The sequence below is a fragment of the Diprion similis genome, chromosome 1, assembly GCF_021155765.1.
Source record: "Diprion similis isolate iyDipSimi1 chromosome 1, iyDipSimi1.1, whole genome shotgun sequence".
NCBI lineage: Eukaryota > Metazoa > Arthropoda > Insecta > Hymenoptera > Diprionidae > Diprion > Diprion similis.
Genome location: NC_060105.1, coordinates 15,414,437 through 15,433,247, shown reverse-complemented (window position 1 = coordinate 15,433,247; position 18,811 = coordinate 15,414,437). Strand labels below are relative to the sequence as shown.

At 37.6% G+C, this 18,811-nt stretch overlaps 1 protein-coding gene across 1 annotated transcript in view; it reads right to left on the bottom strand.

The window, feature by feature from the left end:
• LOC124405981 (alpha-aminoadipic semialdehyde synthase, mitochondrial) overlaps positions 1–18,811 on the bottom strand; it is a 145,807-nt gene that overhangs the window by 16,358 nt on the left and 110,638 nt on the right. Inside the window, exons 5-7 of the mRNA XM_046881266.1 lie at positions 12,631–12,958; positions 8,524–8,887; positions 8,117–8,439 (exon numbers count right to left, since the gene is read on the bottom strand). Coding sequence (XP_046737222.1) covers positions 8,117–8,439; positions 8,524–8,887; positions 12,631–12,958 — 1,015 coding nt within the window. The remainder of the gene's footprint in view (positions 1–8,116; positions 8,440–8,523; positions 8,888–12,630; positions 12,959–18,811) is intronic.

Genomic DNA, 18,811 nt, shown 5'->3' with positions numbered 1-18,811 from the left:
AAAATGGTACACGAATGTGGGATACAGGGTTGCAAGAAAAGCTCCCGTATGCACCTACGTCACACATATTTTCCTATTCCGCGAGATCCGAAAATGTAAGTATTCAACGACGAATAACGTAACCTAGTCCAGTTCACTTGATCGCGCTTTGTTTTGCAATACAGCAGTATGTACTGTCTCATTAATCTCTTTTGTGTTCATTACAGACGTGCAAAATGGCTATCATTCGCTGGTGTTGAAAAAGCTGGATCAGAGTTTCGTATTTGCATAGATCACTTTGATCCTAAGTGTATATGCAAACGGTATCCACGCTGTTTACTGACTCGAAGCAGCGTTCCCACTATTAAGCCCACCTTGATACCAATGGGCTCATCCACGCTGCAGAAAATGTATTTAAAACCATACTTGCTTGGGAACACCATTACAAGGCAATTATACCAAGCATAATACACGCAAGTAACACCACCATGGCGGTGGAACGAAGACGAATAGAGACGTGCACTCCTTTACGTTTATACAGCGCAGAAAGCAGTAGCAGAAAGCAGCTTTTATGCTACTTTTCATACAAGTCAAATGTCATTGGGAAGCTAGGTTCTTGCGGCGAGAATTGAAAGAAGAAAGTAAAATACAAACCGCAGCTCAGGCTCAGCAAAGAGATAAAAAAATTAGAAAATTTGGAACGAAAAAAAATAGGAATAAATAGAGGTTAATAAAAAGAAAAGATTAATATTGTAAATATTGTAAATACCAAAACTGTAAATAGTATAAATAGTGTAAATATTGAAATGGACTCACGTTTCGAAATAAAATGTGATTATTAATATACGTATTACTATGATTTTACATTTGTGTTTGTATTTTTTCACTCGTATAAATATCCAAGATTGCAATATTCGAATTTAAATCTACCGCTACTGCTAAATTAGAGAGTAGGGGGTTACTAACTCTTCCCCCGACTCACCAGAGGCGCTGCGAAACTGGCTACGGAATTTTACATGGGCGCCTTATGGGACCTTCCACTCTACCTAATTCTCTTTGGGTGAAATGACGAAATGGCAGCTGATCTGGTTTTCGATTACGAAGAACACCGAAATCTCATTTTGGCGACATTTGTTACCGGCATGCATGAAAGGTCGTTTTCGCAAATCTCAGAGATTTTTTACCACATAAGTTACGTTTTCTTGCCGAAGATGAACGTTTCTAGTCTTCCCCTGGTGAATATAATTTTCGTGTCAAACTATGAAAAATTGCGGGTCGTAGAAAATCGTAGGAAATAGAAAATCGTATGTAAGCGTCAAAGATCGTAAATAATCATAAAAAATGGTTGTAGCATTTTTCTTAGAAAACTACTATTTCTACGGAAACTTATAAAAAATCTACGACTTCCTACGAAAAATCGTAAAAATTATATATTGGAAGTAGAATCAATTTTTCAACTTCCCGTTTTTCTATCTTCAGAGAAAATAGGAAGTTATTGTAATTACCTCAAATGTGCACGCGCGCGTGTTTGTGCATAACTAACAAAATTTTAAAAAATTGAATGAAAATGATATGTTGAGAATGGATGAATAGATTTCAATGAAAATTGGTACCGTGAGGTTTATTGAGTCGCTAATTACGAGTTCATGGCTAAATTTGCGAAATTTAAATTTGGTGTAATCAATAAGCTGAGGAAAACTAAAAACATTTAGATTTTTATGAAAATTGGTACTCGTTGGTTTGTTGGATGACTGATCAGAAATCTGAAGTCAGATTGCGAAATCCAAAATGGCGATCCAATAAGGTATAAAAAAAAGTCTAAAAATATTCCGATTTTAGTAAAAATTGGTATGTGCAGGTTTTTTGGGTCACCGATAATAAACCCAGTGTCAGACTTCCAAAATTTGCAATGGTGGATCCATTACAGTAGTTCAAATTGGAAAAAAATGTTATATTTTCGTGTAATATGGTATCCGAGGGCTTCAAAAGCGTTAATTATGAATATGAATTTGTAGTTCGAAATTCGAATTGGATATTATTCTTTTCTTCTCTATAAAGTTGGAACGTGCAGTGTGAGAACGGGAAGTTCGAGGACTGGCTCATAGCCAGTCTAATGCCGACCGTTTTTCGTAACACTTCGTAGTAAACAAGGATTAACGAAAAATTACGAATATCTATGAATTTTTATAAAAGATAGTTTTAATATCGGAACCAAACATTATGAAGTTTTTTCTTTGTAGAACCGCATTGAATTTTATGGAAATGTACGAGTTTCGGCAGAGACTTATGAAAATCTATAACTTTCTACAAAAATTCATTAAAATTACAAATCGGAAATGGATTTAATTTTTTTGCATAGAATTCTGTAGAAAACCACAAGCTTCTGCGACAAATTATGGAATTCCACGTCTTTCTTACGAAAAGTAATCGCAATTACCGACTGAGCAAAAACATATTTTTTTGTCGTCAAACTGCATAGCATTTCATAAAAATCTGCAATATTTTATGAAAGATAACTATAATTTCCGATGACGGACAAAATAAATTCTTGCGTAGAAACTTATGCAATTCTGTAAAAGTCTGCCAGTTTCCACAAAAAAATGATGAAAATTTATCATTTTCGATGAAGACTAATTAGATAGACAACATAAATGTTTTTTTCGGAGTATTCTAAGAATTTTGTTGAAAAGTAACTTCATCAAACTTTTTATGAAGTCCATGATTTCTCGTGAAAGAGTACAAATATTTAATCATCTCTGAGTACGATCTAGACGGATTTAGAGCATCTGTCTTAAATTTTTGAACTCATCTTGTCTCAATAGATGAGTCTTATGAAAAAAGTACTGTAACGTCTCGTTTTTCTGTGGCTGTCACAGGCGCGTTGGACGTACTTTATTCCCTTTTCAGGGGCGGTTAGGTCGATAAGTGTTGGTGTGGGCGGTTCCTGCCCAAGAGTGCTGCTCGTCCCGCGATGCGGAGGTGCAACGTTGTGCGCAGGAGTATGAGGATTTACGTGGATGAAGTGGCAAAGAATCTACCACTGCAATAGTGTGTAGACACAGCCGGTGAGGTGGATGGATGTGTGATTGAGCAATGCAGGGTGCACTGCAATAGCGCACGACCGCAGCCGTGTGTGCGTGTGTAGTAGCAATGAATCTATCACTGCAATAGTAAAAGGATGCAGCCGGTGGTGTGAGTGGATGTGTGATTTAGCAATGCAGAGTGCGCTGCAATAGCGCACGACCACAGCCGTGTGTGTGTGAATGTGTAGCAGCAATGAATCTTCCACTGAAATAGTGAGAAGATGCAGCCGGTGGTGTGGATGGATTTGTGATTTAGCAATGCAGAGTGCGCTGCAATAGCGCACGATTGCAGCCGTGTGTGTGTAGCAGCAATGAATCTTTCACTGCAATAGTGAGAAGATGCAGCCGGTGATGTGGATGTCTGTATGATTTAGCAATGCAGAGTGCGCTGCAATAGCGCACGACCACAGCCGTGTGTGTGTGAATGTGTAGCAGCAATGAATCTTCCACTGAAATAGTGAGAAGATGCAGCCGGTGGTGTGGATGGATTTGTGATTTAGCAATGCAGAGTGCGCTGCAATAGCGCACGATTGCAGCCGTGTGTGTGTAGCAGCAATGAATCTTTCACTGCAATAGTGAGAAGATGCAGCCGGTGATGTGGATGTCTGTATGATTTAGCAATGCAGAGTGCGCTGCAATAGCGCGCGACCGCAGCCGTGTGGGTGTAGCAGCAATAAATCTTTCACTGCAATAGTGAGAAGATGCGGCCGGTGACGTGGATGGATGTATGATCTAGCAATGCAGAATGCGCTGCAACAGCGCACGACCGCAGCCGTGTGTATGTAGCAGCAATGAATCTTTCACTGCAATAGTGAGAAGATGCAGCTGGGGGTGTGAGTGGATGTGTACCTTAGCAATGCAGGGTGCGCTGCAATAGCGCACGACCGCAGCCGCGTAGGTGTATCAGCAATGAATCTTTCACTGCAATAGTGAGAAGATGCAGCTGGTGGGATGGAGGTGTGGATGATTGATAGTATCTCTCTTTGCGCGTATGTTAGATAAAATAAGAATTTTCAATCTATTTCAAGTATAACATTATACAAAAAAAATAAGAAAATAAAGAATCAAACAGTGTTGAGTAATAAAATAATAATAATGACAAATAATAATAGTGAAATAATACAGAAAATTGTGTGGCCTAATATCGGCCCCAGCTACCGAGTAAATTGATTAAATGCGTTTATTGTAATTAATGATGGTCGTTATGAGTCGTTGACTAGCTGCGGTGCAGTAAATAAAGATAATATAGATTTAAATAGGTTTGCTTGTTTGAAATGGTCTGAGATTTCGAAATAGAAGAATATAACACTTTAAATAGCCGTTATACGGTTAGAACATAATGTATATAATTGGATCAACTGAGCGGCCTCAGTTGATCCTTTGTTTGCGAATTAGCTTCTCCAAAGGAGAGCTGGAAGAAGAGAGTGTCTTGCTGTGTCCGAGGCGTCGGCTTATATACTATTTTGGTTGCTTCCCTTTCTTTGTCGGCCCGCGAGGCTCGGACGCCGTGTGTTCTATAGATATAGGTTTTTGCTAGCTGTGCCGACTTAGCGTGCCTCATATAGGTGTATTTCTTAGTATATACATATTATTCTATTCTCTTTGGTTTTACTCGTTTCGAATATTATATGGCCAGTTTCAGTCTTTTATATGTGATATTCGTACTTTGCGACGGCTAAAGTTAATTCAAGGAATGATTGACTCGAGGGACGTGGATTGCTTCCATGGGTTATAATACATGATGTATTTTGGGCGTCACAGTACAAAGCTTACAGTTTTGAATTCATACGAAATAGAATTTGGCTTCCGTCGAACTGTGTAGAATAATTCATTAGAATGCTACGAGTTTCAAATACAAATGAAGCAAATTGCGTAATACACGGAAAGGAATGGTTTTTTACGTACGCGAACAGGTAAAGGATGTACGCATTTATAAAAGTTTACGATTTTCACGATAAAGTAAGAAACCCTACCAAACAGTACGTTAATTTACTATAAAGTATGGTTTTTTACGTACGTGTATAGGAAAAGGCTACGCATCTGATAAAAGTGTACGATTTTTTACGAAAAAGTACGAAGTCATACCAAAAAGTAGGCTGATCTAGGAAAAATTATGAATTTTTACAGAAATTATGACCATAGTATTGCAGAGGAGTAAAAATTACGCAAGAGTACGATATTCGACGAAAAATTCTATGACAAAACTATGAGAGTTCCAAATGACGTAGAAATCGTACACAATTGACTTAGTTTGGCTTAGAAAATTTTCGCCAAGGTCCGCTAATAAAAATGGACATTTGATAAAATTTAGTGTTCTAAGCTTAACCGTTTTCTACCTGGAATGCCCATGAAACCTGCTTGGAAAACCTGGAAAACCGGCTTGGTTTAATTGGTCACTATAACGGAAGGTAAGTATATGCCACTGCCACAGCACCTACAGCTACAAAAGAGTTTTTATGACTAACAAGGAATATCAGTTTGCTGTCCCTGTTCAATTTTGTTGCAACTCATGTTGACGGGTCCTATGGAAAAAGATTTATTACGGCGGGTCGTCTAAACGGCCGTATTTCGCCAGCAGTTTATAACAGACTTATTTCGTTGGGTGGCTAGAACGGAGGTATCTCGAAAAAACGCTACAGTTAGTGTAAACAAAGCTTTATAGTATATCTTGTACATCGACTGATTATGAGATACGTTCTTTTCAGCCACCCAACAGAATACTTTCGTTATAGATAGCCCACCGAAATGCGCTTACTTCCGTAGATCTCGTCGATGTATGGTGTAGAAGCCTGAAAACTAGAAGACAGTATTTTTTTATCGGCGGAAAACGGTTTTAAGGGGTAAAAGAGCCCTTTAAACTGTTTTTCCACCGATAAAAGATACGAGTATCTTAGTGGTGCGGATACCTCATTTACAGATAATTAGTTTATTGAATCATTATTAGTTAGTTGATATATAGATAATTTATTTAATGATATCCATTTATACATGGTGTTCCAGCTCTAAGTGACTCAACTGATAGGGGTTATAGAGGAGGTCGAACTGAGTCAATTAACCCAAAGAACACGTGGTTTCCGAAGTCACATTCGCCAGATGCGACCGGTTAAAAAAGTCCTGCTAAGCGCCTGCGTGTATGCAACTGAGTACACAGCTCAACGTGGATAAATGATAAGGCTATTTCCATCACACGCCCTCGTTGTTAGGTTTGGCGAAAATTCAATGCCAAAAGTGTTTTCAAGAGTGAATTTGAAAGCATCATGTTTCGCATTAGTAGTCAAGCGCGCATCAACAAGACCACTAATAGCTGACTGCTGTGTACTCAGTTACCTGCATGCCGGTGCTTGTGTGCTCGGTTGCCTATATGCTGGCGCTTAGCGGGACTTTTTTAATCGGTTGTATCTCGTGAACGCGACGTTGGAGACCACATGTTCTTTGGATCAGCTTGACCTCCTCTATAACCCCTATCAGTTTGGGCACTTTGGAGATGGGACACCCTGTATTATAAATAAACTATTCATAATGTTCGTATCTGTAGCCAGTAACGGCTTATGAAGACATACCCTATCGGGTATGGCAGGTAACGGCGAAACTGATTAAAAAACTGATTGAGCTAATGGGTTCCTACTCCATACATAAGAATTTTAGTTTTTTTATTTTCAGTTATAAAATGACTGAAACTGGGTTATTCTGATAGGATAAATTAGTGGTGGGCGCACCGAACTAGTGTTCTTTGTAAGATATGCAATGAGTGACCGTGGTCTTAAGTCTAAGACGGCGAGTGAGGTTTACATCGATAAACAGTTCAATAAAATTGATTGAAAATCTTGCGTTTAACAAACTTATAAAACATATAGTTATAAGATATCATTACATTCGAGACACGATCGTAAGTGAGGAACTCATTGTTAAGTATGTTCCTTCAGGACGGCAGCTAGCCGATACACTTATCAAAGCATTAGCGCGAAAGCGTTTTTGTGAAATACGTAAAATTTTAAATGTTACGTAATCAACAGAATACTGAAAAACGCTGGGGATATCTTATTCCAAGTTTTCATATTTGACTACGGTCTCGTGGCTCCTTCCATGATACACATTTTTTAATTTCATCTAGGATTTTTTCCCGAGTTAATAATTCCTAAAAACCTTGAAAAAAAGTTGTCAAATTTATTCAACTACTTGCCTTCAGCCTATAAATTTTCAAACTCATCTCAAAACACCCAAATCGATTTTTATGGAACAATAAGAAAAAACATTCCACTTTCGAAATAAAAAATTTTCACGCGAGGTTCACACTAGAAAGACAGTTTTTTTCGTTTTTTAACCATGTTATCTATTTTTTTTTAGCGTTTAAAAATGGTGGATGGTACTGGGATTACAACAAAACAAAATTAATCGAAAGTGTGGTCAGGCCTCGAGCAAAAATTTAAGAAATAGTTAATGGAATTGTAAATGCGGTATGTATTATTGTAGATTTTGAACAGATATTAAAACAGAAAAAAAAGTATCAAAAAAACTATTAAAAAAGCGAGAAAAACGTCCTTCCACTCTGAATCTTATGTAAAAATGCATTATTTTAAAAGCGGAATATATACGTTCCTTATCGTGTAGACCTCATGTGATCCTCTATAGTTTATATTGATATTAATTTCACGTAAAAATCGCTATTGTTAACAGGACATTTATCGGTCAAATATTTCGAATTTGTAGTATCTTCTTATGGACAAAATTTTCACTGCAATTTTGTAGTCTAGACAGAATACGTACAAATTTTTCAGAGCAATGTAGTCAAAATATCGTATAATAAATTATGATGTCTTTGTTACGTCGCAACAAATAATTAAAATACTCAACGATGCGATGTTGACGTCGTTTTGACCAACAAAGTTCTCCTTGGGTGAGCAATCCGCTAAATGTACCGTTTTTAGTCCACCGATTAAGCCAGCCGTGTTATAAGCAATAAATATCATATGGCATTTTAGATGAAGATGACAAATTATCACTATCCACTTCTGATATGAAGTAATTGCAGTTTACTGACAGATGTGAATACTTACTCTTGATGCAGAGCTCTGACTTGATCATTGAGGTAACTGGCTGTCACCATGTGTGTTCTTGTATCAATACAAGTTTTTGCAATTACGTGATGTAGAGAGTATGGTAGCAGAGATACCACCACATCTGCCGAAGCGATTAACTCTCTTAATGTGTCAGGTCTTTCTAAGACATTGAGGAACACTGATTCTACGCCCGGATATCTGTTCGCTAAAGCATCAGCTTCATCCTTTAATTGCGAGCCAACAATAATTCCGATGCGTTTGTCCCTGTGAAGATACTCAACCAATGGTGGCGATACGTATCCAGCACCCAATACAAGTACCTAATTGAAACCATTCGAACATGTAATTAATTTTTCAATTGAATATTTGAATGAACAGGTTGCTCAATTTTCGAGTACTATTACCTTCTTATCCTGTGTATCTCCACATTCTGCTTTGTGCCGACTTCGAACGTTCAGCTGTCTCAATTCTTGGATATATTCAAAGTTGGGAGTCAGTTGACCGTTAGATGCAATTATTGCCCCATACACAGCTGGGCTGAAGTTGTGTTCTTCGAGTGGTTTCCTTGCGTCGGACTGGATAATGTCAGATACATACGGATACAACAAGTCTCCAAAAAAGTCTGTTGCCTCCCTTGGCAGCTGAGTAGGCATATTGTCTATTGAGCAAACCAAAACTCCAGGTCCTTTGAACGATTTCGTATCTTTATTGCGATCAGCGTCGTACAAACAGAAGGGCGTGTCTATGGTCGTGCATTCATTCATGAATCTGTTAAATAAAATTTTGTTTAGTCCTGTATAAAATATAATGTTACTCAAAGAATGATGATTTTGCAAATTCGTATTCAGTACCATTGTTCATAGATTTCATAACTTTGGCCGGCTTATTACTGCGAAAACTTCGTAGCACGTGCATAGAAATAAGTTCAAACTTCATTACTAGAATGAATCATGAATATCCAGCAATATTATACAAAAAAAGCCCGTTTTTAACATTCTCGATTTCGCCAAAATATCCCACCGGCGCGTAAAATTAACACGTAGTAAGTGAACACAGCTGTGAATAATACACCATGTAAATGAAATCAGGATTCTAGTATACATATGTTCAACTGCGCAATGTTAAGGGCCGTTCATTAATTACGTAAGGATCTCGAGAGTGAGGAGAGGTTTAAAAAATCTCTACATAACCTTACCTTGGGGGGAAAGGGGGTAAAGGCCATTCTTACGTAATATTTTACTACGAGTCGAAATTTGCCTAGGAGCCAACCTGTTCAGCCCGGACGATGATTGATGATCTGAACTAAACTAGGTTTTACTCGCTAACTGATTTCTTTCAAGATTGTTTCAAATCTAGCCGTTCATTACATAGTCATACAAAAAATCGACTTTCGGGTTTAGCAGTCAGATATGTCTATTATATACAAGCTTCCAACGCTAAATCCAACTAACTAAATCCCAGAAACATTTATCCCAATGATATCCCACCCTAATAATTTAAGCCCATGAACCCAAACACCCATAACCCTATATCCCCATAACCCCACAGCCAAAGGAATAGGTCATAGGCAATTTGTATTATTGCAATATATCACATAGCTGAGGACTCCTTGAAAACCCACGTACTCAAATCCAAAAACTCCCACAACCCTATAACCCCATAACCCCGTAACTCCATAATTCTAAACTTGCATTTTTGATGCATTTGTTGTAGAAAATATCGTATGCACCACGGCAAGAAAGCGTTTTTTTGTCTCGCACAATGTTCACAGGACTCGTCTTGTACTTCCTTCGCTAGATGCATAATATACTGTTACGTATCCCCCTCCAGACCCTTAAATCTAACCGTCTGAAGAATGTCAAAGGAGTCTCTTGGGAACGACTGTCGTTTTGGACAAACGATGTCTTTTATTTCTCTCTTTACACCAGATTTCATAATCGTGACATCGGTAATCAATAAACCGTTGCATTTCGAATGCACGTTACAAGAAGTTCCCAAATTAATTACGGTAAACTACGAAAAGAGAGCCAGGATGGGAGTCGCGCATCCGAAATTCAGTGAAGGGACAATTTATGCTATATCGAATGGGATTTATTTCAGGCTTCTTGTTCCTTTTTGTTTTTCGAGTTTCGACGACATAAAGCCAGAAGTCGGTGACGATTTTAAAGAAATTATGTAGTAGCGAAGTGACGCCAATTTCTAACGAGTATTGAGGCTACGGAACAGGAGCTAAGGTACATCCCAGCAGCGAGGGAATCTAAGGTGAAAGAAAATTCCGCTGGCGGCCAGCGAGCCACAGCATCTTTCCACGTTTCCCCTCAATGTTCATCACGAAATTTGGCCGTTCATCTAGCGACGAGGGAGCCACCTCACTCCGCTTAACACCGAATTGCCGAGCACCTGCGTAAACGATGAAATTACGATCTATCGATAAGCTCTGCGTCGAAATGTTCCGTGAAGTGCGCATCAGATTGCGCAATAGACAAAATTGATTTAAAATCGATTGTTACCCTTTCTTGAAATGCGTAACAGGTGGCGCAAAGAGGTCCGCGTTGAGGCAGGTCCACAGATTTCAAAGCACTCTCGTCTTGGCGCTTAGAAGCTAGTTAGTTAGACACTAGTTATCGAAAAAGTTTCGCTAGTGTCGAGTTTTCGATTTTCTTGCGCCACGAAAAATTATTTCTTTTGGTCCGACAAAGACTACGCGGGCGTAGACACCGTCTTTTGGTGGCTGTATTCCGATGTAGACGTTGTTAATTTCTCGTGGTCGAATTTCAAGGGTAAAATATTGACGGCTTACCGAATAACGGATAGCCATTTTGAATTACGATTACGACATAGGCTTGAAGTTCGTTTGCCAATCTCTGTGCTTTATGACAGTAGCCAGAGTTGTATATTAACGATTTGATTTGATTTCGTTCGCGAAAGATTACGGTTATAATCATGATTTGTATGAATTTCGTTTTGTTGTGAATTGCGTATAGCCAAAATTCAGTCGTACTGGTTCGAGTTGCGTTTGTAAATGTGCAGTGTCGTTTTTCACATGGTGTCACAGATGATAACGAGGGAGAGTTCTGAATAGCGTCTATGTTGTTTCGGATGTTACGATTAATGTTACGAATTTCCGATGCGTCACGTTTAAATTTAACTCACGGAATTACGAGTTACGACTTTATCAGAGTTACGGTTATAGATATACTGTGCTTCAAAAAGTCACGATCACAGTTACGATTGGATTGGGTTTCAGTTACGGACAGTTGACAAATTTGGTACCGTAAAGAATTAGGATTATGATTACGATTTTGTGTGGCTTCAGTAGCGTCCAGGAGTTACGTTTTAATTTTAGATTGCGATTATGATTACGATGAGGTTATTTACGAAGTTACGGTTACGAATTAAGTTAGTTACGTAAATTTACGGTTATGATTCCGAAAAATTATGGTGACGATTATGCTGTGTTGAATATGATTTTGATTCGATTGTGGATTAGTTGCGTTCCAGTATGATGTTGACGATTGCGCTATGTTTCACGGATTTTCCAATACGCTTTTGATTTGGATTCGTTTTCTTGAATTTAGTATTAGTTAGAACTAGTTACGCTATAATTTTTAAATAGTAGGACGAATTGTGTGTAAGTTGTGCTGAGTCAATTAATATTGTGTAATTAGATTAATTACGATAATTCCATATTTTGATTACGGTAGTCAATTTTGTTGGTTCGCGAAAAGCGAACTAATCATTGTTTAATTTCTTTTAAGATTGCCGTAGCGTTCTGAAAACTTTTACTTTTATTTATTTATTTTTTTTTTGTATTGTTAACATTGGAAAAATATATGATTTTTATTTTGTTTTATTAAATGAGCAAGTCATGTCGAGTGTCTCTCTTTCTCTTCCCAGAATACCTATCTCCTCTCCACAATACTCACAATCAGCAAGCCAAGGCATAGCGATGAGAGCGAGTGTGGTAGCGTTGGAGTAGAAATTCGTGTAGTGATACACCTGGCACCCAACTACATTAATTACGTTCTGTTCATCTGACAAAGGATCATCGCGGGTGCCAAATTATTCTAAACCTTGATTTGCGGTTGCCAGGTTCTCCCGCTAGGCGATCACGTGGAAATTTTAGGTTACAATAGTTACCACTTGAAATTGTTACCCTAACGAATTACAGATTGTATGGAAAGTCTTAAAAACCGTTATAATACGTACAAAACGTACATTTCAATAATATCTTGTCTGTAGACAAGGTCAAATACTTCGAAATTGATTAACGTCAAAGAAAATCGCAGAAGATTGATGTCAAGAAATTTTAAGAAAACTCACTTGTTCAAAGTAAATTGGCTGCTGGAGTAACGATCTTGGTATTAATAGTATGGCTTGTTTGTTACTCGTAATTAAATAGTCTATTATCGAAATTAGAAAATTAGTTGAATCATAAAATAGATGCATCGATAAAATAGGTACAGTTGTGAAAAAAGATTGAATTAAATACCACATTTAAGGCTTCTTACTCAATACTTCCACCAGGATCAGCAGATATATCGCATATAGCTAACATTCGATGCGGCAATGATGGAGCTCCCACACTGGTGGGCAACCAAGGCGTGTGGGCTGGTCTTAGAAGATTTTTTGCATCTGGTATAGTTAGCAACTTTGGAGAGTCAAGAGCCCAATAAATCCCATTAATAATCACGGATGCATATGGAGCGATCTTTTTACTGAACGTAGATATGTATCGTTCTGGAAATTTATCATATTCCTCTGGATCAAACCCGCCGCCTTCCTTGCGCTCCAAGTGATGCCGTCTCCTGACTTCACAGGCATATATTTTGTTTATATCTGAAAAAAATGTATCAAATATTTATTTTGTACATGGGGCGTTTCAAATCAAATCTATCGAAAGAACGCAATTCTATTTCTGACCTCTTCTGGTTTCTTTGACCTTTTGTGCAATTCAAGTAGTGTACTGACAGGGTCACATCCGATGATTCAAAAATATTTACCAAATGAATATCTCTCTCAATCCAATATTATAATCATGTTTTCACCTTATATCGACTTTTCTACACGGTTCAACACTTGACAATGTATTTGATATCAGAAAGTTTTCATTAGAAAAATTAAAGATGTTGAATTTCGTCATCCAAATGTCAGAACAAAATTTTTCTCGACATTGTGACGTAATCAATCTTAAAAAATTTTCACAACATAGTCAACTCAGAATGGTCCCCGTTTACTATCGCAAACCTCATCATAAAGCGCAATAAAATCTCTTCTGTACGGCCAACTCCTACTTCAATGTCTATCGTTTCCAAAATTATGAAATCCGATGGAGCTCCGACAGGTTTTCAATAAATTTTCCAAAAGCTTTACTCCAATGACCCTCAAGTTCCCGCAATTGAAGTATAGAAATTTTATTTTGCAACAGTTATGATCTGCTTATTTTTTAAAACACTATGACAAGACTATTATGAATACGAACTATGAAATAACAGTGTTCAAGAAAAGGTTATATCGTTCAATCAATAACAGTTGTAACTGAACAGTAACTTGCGTAGAAGCGTTTTCCAAGTTTTGTGTTGTCGGATAATCACATTAGCTAAAGCTCTCTCTTACAATCAGTATTATGCCTTGGTTAGTGCTAAAGATACTATACAAATTTCATGGTTGTGTAACACGTAATATTTTACAATAGGAGTCTGTCTTGTATTGCGAACAGTTGATCTTGCAGCTGATCTTCCATAGAGATATCATAGACAGAGCACGTGAGATATAGACACCGCTGTAAGTGAAAATGCGTTGCGAAAAGAAACAGAGAGAAGATCGAGGGTGCTCGTTATCTCCGTCTTCTGACGCATACGCAATAAACCTCGTTTGGTGATTGCGCATCTTTTACTCTTTGCATGCAACACAAGTTGCCACTTTTATAACTATACATGGTCAATCCACTGGATATAATAATACTGGAACGCTTACTATGGTGGTGGGGGTTCCAGAGAAAGAAACAGCTCGGAGTTGAAGTATTGTCTCTTTCTACTAGCTACGGCGCGTAAGTGGGACAATCTAACCAAAATTGTAATGTCACTGATTTACAAAAAAAAACACGTGCTAAATGGGTACTGATCTCCAGTGTACACGCCTTTTGCAAACACTGTACCGGTTTAAGAGAGACAGTACTTCACGTCCGAGCTATGTCTTCCTCTCCGAAAAGCCAGCCATATACCGAGCCACATAGTGAGCGTTGTAGTAACTTAATATTATTTTACTTTTTTAATAATATGTATATCATTTTGTTTATAGGTGTGATAATCTCGATATGTAAACGATTGTTCTTCAAGCCTCGAAACGATAATGTATGTCAAGCAATCAGAAAAAAATACAGCACCCCGCAATCTGCTTTCTTTTTTTATTCGCAACTTGATATCCGGCTGGTTTCCCTAGTCTATTTATGATATTTCTATGAGATCGTTACGTAAGCGGCTCGATGGGGAGAATGCTTAGGTAAAGATGGCTACCGGTATGTAATTTTTGGCTCTTCTAAAATAAGATTAAATCCAAGTACTACGATTAAGAGTTACATCTAGTTGTGTAAAATATTAAGAAGGAGTGTATTTCACAATGTGATCTGCAGAAACTTTTCACTGCAGAACACGTCAATTCACCTAGCCTCCAGACCACAACATATTTGATTTGCTTCGTGATTTTTTCTGTTGTCGTCCTTGCTCTGAAAGATTTTCCTGAATTTTTCAGATTTTTCGGAACAACCTTTTCTGAGTTACGTTTTTTTTTTTTTTAACTAAAAAAAAAATGACCATGGTTAAAAATATGAAAAAATTCACAAAAGTTGCAAAACTAACATAAAACAGTCTCCCAATTACGAGAAAGACGCCAAAATTTTTCTTGTGTTTTTTCACCTAATCAAAACAATAAACCCACGACTTTTATCTATCCATAGCTACCAATACTAGTACCAATACTATTAGAACTGTAAGAATGGAAAAAATTTGAATTCAAATTGTAAAACTAACATAAATAGTCTCCCGCTCGCGAGAATGTGGTGCAAATTTTTCTTATATTTTTTTCAACTAATCAAAATGCTAAATCCACGACTTTTATCTATTTATAGCTACCAATACTGGTACCAATACTATTTTTGAACTGCAAGAATAGAAAAAATTTTAATTCAAACGGTCGGTTACATGAAATATTAATTTAATTAAATATTCACTGTATGCCGAGAATAAGATGTGTAAAAAATTATTTGTTTCAGTATGTATATCCCAGAAACGATTAATCACTCACTGAAACAAACAATTTTTTCACCATGTATATGGTGATTGTGGCTCTATTACCAATTGTACATGTACAGTCCAAAAATAGTACTCATATATCAAGAAACGCTGAGCTAGTACGAATTAGCTCAACCTGAAAATCTCTCTTTTGTTAAGACGTATTTTCCACCAATAATTAGGACAAGCCGCTTACATTAGAAGCACTAAGTTTAAATAGAGTAATTAATATACAGTATAGAGTAAACAGAGTAATTTATATACAAGAAGCCATGTCTGTCGTCTGACAAGTTGCGAGGTGCGTGGACGTCAACCCTTGTTAGCCTTCCTGAGTAATAGTAGTGTCTGGAAAATCCTAATTGTGACCGGCCTAAAGTCTCATGCTAATGCGTTAAAATGGAGCATTTCGGTTTATTCTTTTAACTGCAAAGATCTCACTGTTTCCTAACTTAAAATCTTTCCTGTTCCTTACTAATTCTAATATCTTCGCGAATAGACATTTTTATGATATTCCATTTGCCTTACACCAAATCAAGTTCGGCCCTGATTCATAAGCACCAGGTAATGTTAAGTGATCTTAGTAATAACTAAATTCATCATCAATTCTAGTTAATAACCTTTTCCAATAAAACAACAATTCAATCATCTGCTGTTAGTCAATTGCAAGTGAAACATTTGAACATTTCGAACAATAACTTTCAGCACAACAACATATATTCTAAATTCAACTAGACTAAGTGGCTGAATATCATCGTCACATATTCCATTCAACTACCAGTACGAATCCGAGGTGAGGCTCTGCTCCAGAATACCATCGACTCAGACTGACACGATCCGATGGCTCTCAGTCTCGCCATCCTTATCAAAGATAAGCCAATTCGAGCAGTGTTCTCCAACATCTCATTTTCACCATTTGTTAAAATTTACCTTTTTTTAATATAAACTCAGAAGACATAAGAATTGGTGTCGAGTTTTAATACTCGTTTTTGAATTAGAATATAGAATCGGTGGCAAGCTTCACTAGCCCCTATCAAAATGAAACATATTGTTTTCTAAGAACTTCCATACAAGATATAATAGTAGAATTGGTAACTAGCTGCAGGAAATATGTTTTGGATATTCCGAAAGCAACTGTCCGTTCGGCCGCACTGCAATAATTATTTAGAATTCTAATTGATCACAGATTTTATTGCAATTGCTATAAACATACATGTCTTGATCGGCGGAAGCACGTCTATAGGATTCTTCCACACAAGGTTGGCGACCATGTGCTCCTGCACATTCCGAGAGTAATTCTCAAGACTCAACCTTAATTCTGAATCTACCAATTAATATTCCAAATGGTGTGTGTTTCCGCGGACCAATTCAATATAGTTATAATTGGCATGTTAACAAAAGACTTTATAAATCTAAGGAGAGAAATACCATATGATTGTAAACGACCAACTATACACAATAATCGTTCAACATAGATGTTCTTGGTACTGTTTAATTCTACCATTTAATATTAATTAGCACAACGATTGCTGAATAGCGCAAACAATTAAATTTGACTAGTTCTACAGCTTCTCTGTACTCGAAACCAAATCCTCTCGTCGACGTTACCTTTATATAAATTCACCCAATTTAACCATTAAAATTTCTCATTTGGTCCTTTACATCATCCATTGTCATCGTTCATTTTTCATAGCAAATCGTTTGAAGAATATATGTTATCTTTTAGCAGATTAATCCATATTTAATCATTTATTTTTAACGATCACCTATCCATTCCATTACTATTATAAATAACCTCACCCATTCAAACAACTTTCATAAGGGCCTGTATAGTACTAAGCAACAACGTACCCACATGTAGCTGGGTTATCGCAAGGTACGTCTTTCTTCGTTCTTAATTTTTATTCATTGTCGTTACGTGGGAGCGATCTTGATTATTTATAACCATAAGCTACCACCACTCAGCACACGTTCCATCCCCACGTAACAACTTAATCAACTTTAAGCTTTGACTCCTTATAATCGACACTTTCAAATCATATTACCCCACTTTTTATTTTATTTTCTGACAGCACTCCTACTTATAACGTAATCATTCTCAGTCCTCGCATTCCTTTAACACGCACATGACTAAATCAGTCCAATTATCTCACATATATCGTACTTACTTACGACTAACTCATTTCGCAGCAACTCATGTATCTATCATCAAAATAGACTGCAAGAATCAATGCGTTTTTCCCCTTTTCGCTCGTGATGGTGCATGGGTCTGCAGCACTCGCTTTCGAATTAAACCTTTTGAAAGCATTCAGTGAAGTTCTGGTTCCAGCATCTCGCTGCTTACTTTAATCTGTAGATTGCTTTCTTTGATTTACAGACCTTTGCCGAACCATCTTTATGCTCTTGTGGCTGTACATTGTAGATGTTCTCATCTAGGTTACCGCGGAGGACAGCCGTCTTCACCTCAAAATGCACCAATCTCAGTCTCGCAGCAACTGCCATTGCTAGAATTATCCTTATTAAGGTGAATTTTATTATTGGACTAAAGGTCTCAGAGTAATCTATGCCTGATTTTTTGTGTGCGTGCGTGAATCCTTTAACTTCAAATCGTGCGTTGTATCTATCAACTGAACCCTCTGCTACCTATTTTACTTTGTATACCCATCGATTCCGCAAAACTTGGGCTCCTTTTGGAAGTTCCACCAGTTTCCAAGTTTCGTTTCTATACAATGAGTCCATTTCATTGTCCATTGCCTCTTTCCACAAGTTTTCTTGCTGATTCTGGACTGCGTCGACGTAAGTTTTTGGTTCTTTACTCTCAGCTACGAAACGGTCTTCAATGTTTATGTAGTCTACGAGATATCCCGGTTGGCAAATAGCTTGTCGGTCGCGTAGTCTATATCGCCTTTGCTCCTCTTGCTCGACCGCAACGTTCTCTTCCCTTTTAGCTTCACGATGACCAACATCTTTTCCAGGTATATCTTCGTATAAATCCTCGTTTTCTTCAGGTAAGGTTCTATCTTCGCTCAATCCCGATTTTTCATTGACAATACAATCTCTCGAAGGATTTTTACTGCTCCCTGTTCTGAAAACCAGATATGATACCCTTTAGTGGTCTCACCGTAACCCACGAAAATTCCGGGACTGGATTTCTTATCCCATTTCTTTCTCTTATCCTTTGGTATATGCGCGTATGCCTTTGTGCCCAAAATTTTTAACTCGATTTGACTCGCTGGCTTTCCGTGCCAGAGCTCATAGGGTGTTTTCTCTGGTAGGCTGCCTGTCCCAGTGCGATTTAGAACGAAAGCTACCGTATTCACTGCCTCGGCCCAAAAAGGTTTTCCTAGACCCTTCGAGTGCATGATCGTTCTGGCGGATGCCACGAGTGTACAATTGGCTCATTCCG